The 9,031-nt window shown below is 42.3% G+C and overlaps 1 protein-coding gene across 6 annotated transcripts in view; it reads right to left on the bottom strand.

Annotated features, from left to right (window-relative positions):
* Positions 1 to 5,935: 5,935 nt before the first annotated feature.
* Positions 5,936 to 9,031, bottom strand: part of PSIP1 (PC4 and SRSF1 interacting protein 1) — a 43,236-nt gene continuing 40,140 nt past the window's right edge. For all 6 annotated transcript variants that reach the window (XM_054178066.1, XM_054178068.1, XM_054178065.1 and 3 more), the window contains 2 exons: positions 8,532 to 8,643; positions 5,936 to 6,109 (listed from right to left, as the gene is read on the bottom strand). In XM_054178066.1, the coding sequence (XP_054034041.1) occupies positions 6,046 to 6,109; positions 8,532 to 8,643 (176 nt within the window). In that variant the 3' untranslated portion in view covers positions 5,936 to 6,045. The remainder of the gene's footprint in view (positions 6,110 to 8,531; positions 8,644 to 9,031) is intronic.

Below are 9,031 nucleotides of genomic sequence, written 5' to 3'. Positions count from 1 at the left end.
GTATAAGATAAGACTATAAATAAGGAAGTGTGGAACAACAAAGTCGGATTTCGTTGATCATATTGATCTGTTACGACCCCTTCTTGCGGCATTCATCAAGCCTTACCTTGAATATATCCAGGGTAGGGGCCTCAACCACCTCCCTGGGCAACCTGTTCCAGTGTTCCACCACCCTCATAGTGAAGAACTTCCTGAAGTGTGGCCAGCAGGTTGAGAGAGGTGATTCTGACACTCTGCTTTGTACCTCACCTGGACTACTGTGTCCAGCTCTGAGAGAGACATGGAGCTGCTGGAGCAGGTTCAGAGGAGGGCCACAAAGGTGGTGGAGGGGTTGTGGCACTTTTATGAAGACAGGCGGAAAGAATTGAGGCTGTTCAGCCTGGAGAAAAGAATGCTTTGGGGAGACCTTATAGCTGCTACATTTCAGTATCTGAAAGAGATCTACAGGAAGGCTGGGGAAGGACTGTTTAGAAGGGCTTATAGCAATAGGCAGTGATTTTAAACTGGAGCAGGGTAGATTTAGGTTGGACATAAGGGAGAAGTTCTTGAGAGTGGGAAAATACTGGAAAAGGCTTCCCAGGGATGTGTTTGAGACCCCATCCCTAGAGACTTTCAAGATGCTCAGCCTGACCCAGTTGGAGGTGTCCCCACTCACTGCAGAGGTATTGGGCAACATGACCTTTGAGGATCCCTTTCAACCTGGTGCAATCTGTGAATCTGGTCAAAACTTCCAACCAGGTTTATTCATTCATAATGTGAAAAAAACAAGCCAACCAAACAAAACCCCCAACCCTTGTCTCTGGTATTTATGACTTCAGATTGTTTGTTTTTCTTTTTTAAAGCAAGACAGTTTTTTCTTATAATAAAGTTGTAAGATGACCATTTCTACAATCAGCAAGATTCTGTGAATTCAGGTTCTTGTGTTTGGACAGTGAAAGTAAATCCCGGAAATAAAAGCCTGTGCCACTGAATGGATACAGGACTTCAGTGACAAGCAGCATACAAGCAGGAGCTTCACATCTTCTGTCCATCTCAGTTAACCCTTCTAAGTAGGGTCATGGGTCACCCATTATTTCTGAAAGGGCTGTGAAAACACTGGTATTTGCTTATCAATGTTCACGTGAAAAAAAGGTGGATTTAGCCCATTTGTTGAATTCACAGTGCCTGAGTACACAGAACCTCTTTTTTAGGGATTTGGTACAAAAGAATGGTCAAAATGAGGAAGTACCAATGAGAATTCCTGCCTAACCTCTTTACAGAAACACTTTTGAGGGTGAAAGTTGGTTTGGTTTCCTAAGGCAATAAAATGCATCTTATGAGTAGCATATGTATAGATATGCAAATTCTAGTGTACAGCAACTAACTACCTCTGTGGAAACTGAATGTGAATGATGCCATCTGATGGTCTAACTTGATGGTCCTGTTAGTCTCTTAATAGCAATGCGTTGTGAAAAGCTGGAAATTGCTGTAACTCAAGATACGTGGAGGTCACATACCTCAGCCAAGAATTTCATAGTGGGAGCTGCCATGGCTATTGATCTTCCAGAGTTACTTTAACACCTGAAAGCTATTCGGTGTGGGTATGAAAAACTTTGCAAACAATTTCAACATTTCCTAACTAGTTGTGTGTTTTAGTCCTTCTGTGGGAGATTGCTGTATTCAAAATCTTAACTGCAGTGCTGCTAACTGGAACTTCCTTCCCGTTTTTGAAGATTGACTAAGATAAAGCCTTAAGGGGCAATAACGGGACATTAAGCTTAAAAGGAGCCAGCACCTTGTGAAAGGAAGAGGTAACTTGGATTCCTAAAATGGTCCTCTTTTCTCATGCTAATTACATTGTGAGTACCCCACCCTTCGGACGACCGAGGGTTTTGTATTTTGCAACCGAGGGAGACAGTGTCACAGCTGGGTAAGTACCAGGTGGTCGCAAAAGACAGCAGGAGCATCAAGATGCGGAAAGGTAGATGTCTACTGTTTTGTGGACAAGACCCAGTTTATGTCTCAGAAGGTGTGTTCTCTTGACATCACTCTGCTTACACCTGATCCTGCACGGATCATAATAGACCATATGTCTTTGCACACAGAGTGAAGAATCCTGTTTTGGGACAATACAAGCTGAGTTTTACCTTCCAGTAACGATGCAAGTGGATTCTACTTTGTAAATCACAGTATCACAGTTATCACCAAGGTTGGAAGAGACCTGAAAGATCATCGAGTCCAACCTGTCACCACAGGCCTCAAGCGCTGCATCCAATCCCCTCTTGAACACCTCCAGGGATGGTGACTACACTACCTCCCTGGGCAGCCCATTCAATCCTTAACCTTCCAGAATGCCAGCGTCTTGCTATTTAATTTCCCAAGGCAGCCAAGGTGGTACTACTAAGTGCTACTCTAGCTGGCTGCCCTTGTGTTTTGTTCAAAACATCCTGAGGACAATACTGTCTTTGGTCAGCAGCATAGAATTATAGAATGGGTTGGGTTGGAGGGGGTCCTTCAAAGTTTGTCTAGTCCAACCTCCGCTGCAGTGAGCAAGGACATCTTCCACCAGATCACGTTGCCCAGAGCCCTGTCCTGTCTGACCTTGAGTATCTCCAAGAATGGGGCCTCAACTGCCTTCCTGGGCAACCTGTTCCAGTGTTTGACTCCCTTCATGGTGCAGAACTTGTTCCTAACATCCAACCTGCATCTACTCTAGTTTGAAATCATGGCCCCTCATCTTATTACTATAGGCCTTTGTAAACAGTCCCTCTCCAGCCTTATTGCAGCCCCCCTTGAGGTAGTGGAAGGCTGCAATTGGGTCTCCCCAAAGCCTTCTCAAGGCTGAACAACCCCAGCTCTCTCAGCCTGTCCTTGTAGCAGAGGTGTTCCAGCCCCCTAACCATCTTCATGGCCCTCCTCTGGACCCCTTCCATCAGGTCCAAATCCTTCTTGTATTGAGGGCACCAAAGATGGATGCAGTACTCCGGGTGAGGTCTCACCAGGACGAAGTGGCAGAATCACCTCTCTTGTCCTACTGGCCACACTTTGGATGTGATTTGTCCTTTTTTGCAGGGCTGTGTGACCGTTTGACACTGTGCCTTTAAGAACAAACACTGCTGGAACACACTGGCTAAATGTTTTCGGTACTAGAACGAAAACATTCTGATATTCTAAACAAATTTCACTGGTGAATAGATAAAATGCAACTTTAGATTGTGGAGCAGTTGGAATTTTTTTTTCTTCAGTTCAGTTTCGTTTGGGAGTTGGGGGAGTGTTCAGCCTGTTCTCCCTGCCTGCTCTCTCTGCGAACTGCTGGAGTTGGCCTTCAGATAAGCAAACACTAATCCTGCATGGGCTTTTGAAGGTTACTAACAGCTCTTTCCCTTAGTAACTTGCCTTTCTTTCTCTCTAACTCCTTTTTGGGAAAAAAGGGGGGTAAGTGGGGGGGAGAGAGGGGGTTACAGGGAGGGGATCCCTCCCTCGGGGAGGGATTTTTGTTGTGTTATTTCTCTTTGCTGTGTATTTCTGTGTATATATTGTAAATACCTGTATATATTGTGTTATATATAACCTGCTTTCCATATATGCTTGTGAATATATAGCTTGCTCTTCGACTGGGTTAGCTGTGGTTTCTTACTCTGTGGAGGAGGGAGAGCTAAGCCCTCTCTCAACCTACCACAGGCTGCTCTCAATCTTATCATCCCCCAGCCTGTACTGATACCAAGGGTTGCCTTCACCTAGGCATAGCACCTTACACTGCCTTATTGAACCTCATGAGATGCTCCTCAGCCCACCTCTCCAGCCTGTCCAGGTCCCTCTGGATGGCATCCCATCCTTCAGACTTAGCAACTGCACCACTCAGGTTGGTATCACCTGCAAATTTGCTGAGGCTACCCTTTAATCTTGGTGTCTCTGTCGTTGATGAACAGCATGGAGGCCTGCCCAAGGCACTCTTCACATCTACTCTACACCTCTCTGCCCCCATTGATTGACAGAGATGTGAATAAATAGATAGTTTTACAGTGCCTGCAACTTCAGGAAGGTGGAGTGGACATAGTACCATTTTGTAAATATGTGCAAATCATGGTTTTGTTCAGAGCAGCACAGTCACACTTGTGCACCTGCCTCTGTACACTGACCTAAGTGGCAGTGGAGGCACAAGGTGATAAAAAAAAAATGCTTCCATCGGTGAAACTTTAAAAGTCCTCAATACAATGAGGAAGTCTTTAGAACACATGTATGAAGGAAAGGCTGCTGTACAAATGCAGGAAAACAGGCTCTACAAATACAACTGCTGGTGAACCATGTTGTTTAATGGTGACAGAAATGGCTTTTCTACATCAAGATGAGGCAGAATTGTTCAGTGAGATTACAGCTTGGTTACAGATGAGACAAGAAATAAAGTAATTCGTTCTGCTTAAGGACATTCTATAGAAGCAGTTAACATCATCTAGGTGCATTGCAATACAACAGTGCACATCAATACTTCAGACAGGCAGAAGCAGCAGCTTATGTGTAGTGAGTGCATGTGGCACACATGGTCTCTGAAGATTCTTGGAACTACTAAACTCTAATTTTTAAGCTGTCAAGTACTATTTCCCAGTCACAAACCAGTTGTTCCTAGTTCTGATATATAGGCAAAGTGTGTTTCAAGAAAAGAATTTCCAGAGGAGCTTCAATATACCTTTTCAGTATTCCTTGTTAAAGTCAAGTTAGAAATCCCCAAATTAATGCTGGTGTTGTGCCCAGCCTGGACTGTTTACCTGGTACGCAAAAGCCAGTCGACACACAGAGTTGTGACACTTATTTTATTCCAGCTCTGCACAGACAAGGCTGCCAAGTGATAATTCCACAAAACCAGCACACCAGCTGAAATTTGCAGCAGACATTTTTATACAACAAAATCTATTCGCTATGCCTAATGTGAATGCCTACTAACTAGCCGTTGGTTAGTTTCTTTCTTGCTTCACTGTAAAGGTACAGCTACTTGTAAATTCACTGCATGCTCAGAGGGTAAGGGGTTTCTCTAGCTAGGAGATGTAGTTTTTACATTATAATGAGACAAGTTCAACATCAGCACATGAGTTTGCAGGACATGGCTGACGTTACCAAACAACAGTTAAAAACCTCAAGGATCTTTGGCTGGTGTTTTGGAAATCTCTGATCTTTCACCCTGAACAACCACTTATCTCAGTACACTGTTATCTTACGTTAAACAGTGCGAGCGTACCTTCATCAATTCCTCTCTGAGACTGTGTTATCCTAAGGTAAGCAATGTCAGTCTAACTTTTTACAAAGTCGTCACCAAGGCCATAAAACTGAAATAGTACTAAAACCAGACATGCATTGCTCCTGTGAAAGTTCTGTCTCCGTTAAGAACCAGTCTCTATCGGTTTAAATTCATTATTTTCATAAGTTGTTCAGGACAGTGTTTTCCAGCCAGTGTGCATCAACAGGGTTTTGTGGGAACACCACACCTCTTTCTAGCATACTTACTACACCAGAAGCATACTGGGAAATCACACTGCAGTAAATTGGCACAAGGAGTCTTTCAATTAGGACTTGTTTACAAAAAGTGATTAATATACTCGCACATGAACATTGTAACAGCTATAAAAATGCTGCATCCAACTCCTAGAAAACACAGTGAAAGACATTCCAACAAGAGTTGAAAAACTATGCACAAACAGAAGTTAGTATCATAGGAGGGTAGGTTTTATACAGGTGAAGCAATCAAGCAGTTAAAAGTATTTACACTTTTTCCTGCTAGATAAACACACAGTAGTCAGGTAAAAATATACTACAACTCTAAGTCCTGTAACATGTAAGCATTTGTTTTCTAAGTGGAATTTAACGTTTTGAAATGTGTTACCTGTTAATACTGGACAAAACTTGGTAGAAGTGTTTAAATACTTGAAAACCAAGGTCACAAAGGGGTTTTTATTCCACAAAATTTAAAATACTATGCTTATAAAATTATTTTAAACTTTCAGCAGTCTATAGATTTTAAAAGCAAATCTTAACTATCCCCTTAAGTTTGTGTTTTAAAAAATTACTCCAGTGGTGTCATTTGCTTTCAAAGGCAGACTCTTTTGCTGGCTTTTCAAGCTCTCTCTCTTCACCACATGTCCTGGAAACAAAATAAAGCAGCGTTAATGACAGTAAAAATACTAAGAGTAAGACTTATTCCAGACGGTCTGGAGAAAAGCAGTTAGTGATGCCAGCTGTCCCATCTGCTCTCTTACTCATCGCCCCTAAGTGTGAAGCTGGTAACCATTAACATCGATGCCTACAACTGGCTGTGAATGACAGCCATTCAGAAGTCGATTGGTGTTCCATTCACAGGGATTCTCCCTAGTCAAGACTGCCACATTAAGTCTGCTAAGGTAGAAAAGCACACTGACTTGACATAATCCAGCAATTTCGGTTTTTAGTAGCCTGGAATAAATCCACTGTGGTGTATCCCAAACAGCAAGGTGACCTCAGGAAGCAGTATGTGTTTTCACCAAGTGAGAACAGAAATATGTTTGTAAGTGCCAATCACTTCAGGACTATTAAGTTACATGTCCTCTGGATCCCCAAAATTCTTAAGTACCTCTTTAGAAAGGTACAGCCAAGGGAGTGAGCTACAACTGTACACACAGCCCTGTGATTTGAGAAGTTTACAAATTATTTGCTCAGGAGGCAGGAATGGGAACTGCAGGTGTGTCTGAACATTGGTTATTGGTACATACTTATTGGACAGATTCACATTCCCAACTAGGTCAGGCTGCCCAGGGCCACATCAAGTCTGATCCCGAGTGTCTCCATGGACGGGGCCTCAACGGACATCCCTGGGCAAGCTGCTCCAGCATTGTACCATGCTTGCTGTAAAGAACTTCCTTAGGTCCAACCAAAATCTACTCTGCTCCAGTTTAAGACCGTGTTTAAAGATGTTTATTAGCAGAACAGGACATCCCCACTAACTCATTCACAGAAGACAGATACATTAGGTTTTACACAGACAATTACTGAAGCACTAAAAATAGAAATTGTCTTGCCACACAGCTGCTTTTTTGAGACGCTCTCATATTCAACAGCCTCCTCCAGGCATGTTGCATAGCTAGCTAAACTATCTGCCTTAAATTCTTAAATTTCTTTTGACCAATGCCCACTGAGATCTCATGCATGCACTTGAATATTCTTAACTACTTTAGTCAGAAATACAAGGGGCAATCTGACAGAGATTGTCTCTCTCCCACTCAAAAATGAAAGTGTGGTCAGGTTCTGCAAGAACAAGGAGAGGAGCAGGCCATGAAAAAATTCCACCTCGGAGAACCACTTCAGGAGTTCCTTATTTTTAAACACCTGGTCAAGTTTATTCTGTAACTGCTGAAGTGCCCTGCCATTAATGCCAAGTGACTTGGGTGCTGCACTAGACAGGATTCCTATAGTTCCATATTGCGATTTGACCGAATGAATCTAATTACAAATAAAGCTGCCTTAGGAACCTGTACTTGGTGCCTTCACCACATTTCTGTAACCGGCTTGTTCAGAGCAAATGAGTATTTGGCATCAGCAGCTGAAAACTCAGGAATGTCATTCTGAGAAGGCTATGTAATCAGAAGCCAATAGTACATACCAAATTAATTTTCACCTTAAACACAACAACCCCCATGATTATCTTACAGTATTCCACTAATTCATACAGTTTTAACTTGGGAGACAAACAAAAGAATGCCAGACAACTGCAGTTTCTTCTGGCCTGAATGAATATGGTGATGAAAGCAAATCCTGTCTCGGTAGATACTGCTGAACAAAAAGAATCCCTGAGCACAAGGCCCAGAAGTGGTCAGACGAAACAATGGTATACGAAAACAATTCAGCTCAAGGATAACTTGAGGCCTCTTTCTCATTGTTTACTAAATGCTACAAAGTGTTTCTCATATTCTGCAAGAGATTCACTGCTGCTGCTTCTTGTTTGAAACCCATCATTTTTCAGTGAGGCTTAGGTTTAAATATTTAACCTCCTGACAAATGCAACCTCCATAAAGCATTCAGAGTTCTGAAACCTCAGAGTCCTGTGTTCTAGCCTACTAACACCTGCATTTAGTATTCTATAGTGCAGCTATGGAATCACCCAATTAAAGAGGCTTGGCTATTGATTGGAATACAGAATTTCACAAAAAGCCCCACACCCTGATAAATCCCATTACATTCTGTAAGACTTGATTCAGGCTTTCTTTACATCCAATTTAATAACATCAAGTCATCTAAAACACAGGAGAAAGATGAGACATTGCCCTGACTCACCACATCCTGATTTTTTCCTAACAGGGTATCCTGTGGCTTTTTTAAGACTCCACCATAGCAATGAGCAAAGTAACTTTTAAAAAGTTCATGCAGAACTGTAATGGAAGATTTGCTTCCTATTATCATCTCTAAAGTTGAGGGGAAAATCTGGGAGGAAAACAGTACCCCAGCAAGGCTACATAACTTCAATCTACTGCTGTTCTCTTCTACGTCATCTTCCTAGCACAGAACAGAGCCATAATTTAGGAGGGTTAACTCACTTTTTCTTAGTGCCAACTTCATGCCTATCCTTCTTTTCCTCAGTGTTCTCTCCATTGTGTTGTGGCTGGTTGGTGTCTTGAGCTTCAGACCCTCCATTTAGAACCTTTGGACCTTTAAAATGAAAGGGCACAGAAAAAAAATACAGTTCTACAAGCAGCAAAACTGCTGTAAAAAGCCCCAGATAATTTCTTTACCTTCGTCCACTAAAAACCACTATAAAGGTTTCACCCCCGCCTAGATACCAAGCAGTTGAAACAACACAAAAAGCAGGTAATTGCTACAGCTTCACCTTCTGAAAAATGCCTTGCAATGAGCCTCACCCCTTTGTTTTTATAATAGGAAATCAACTGTGAATGTAGTATTTCATGTGGTTTTGAGTTCCTGTGCTTGCTAGAGTACAGATACCAGGAATAATGCCTATTTGCATTCTGGGCAGTAAGAGAAAATAATTTATAATTCAGCAATAAATCCTGGTTTTACTGCTCTGATTTGGTCAGAC

The sequence above is a fragment of the Dryobates pubescens genome, chromosome Z (assembly GCF_014839835.1).
Source record: "Dryobates pubescens isolate bDryPub1 chromosome Z, bDryPub1.pri, whole genome shotgun sequence".
NCBI classification, from domain to species: domain Eukaryota; kingdom Metazoa; phylum Chordata; class Aves; order Piciformes; family Picidae; genus Dryobates; species Dryobates pubescens.
This window is presented reverse-complemented; position numbering and strand designations above follow the sequence as displayed.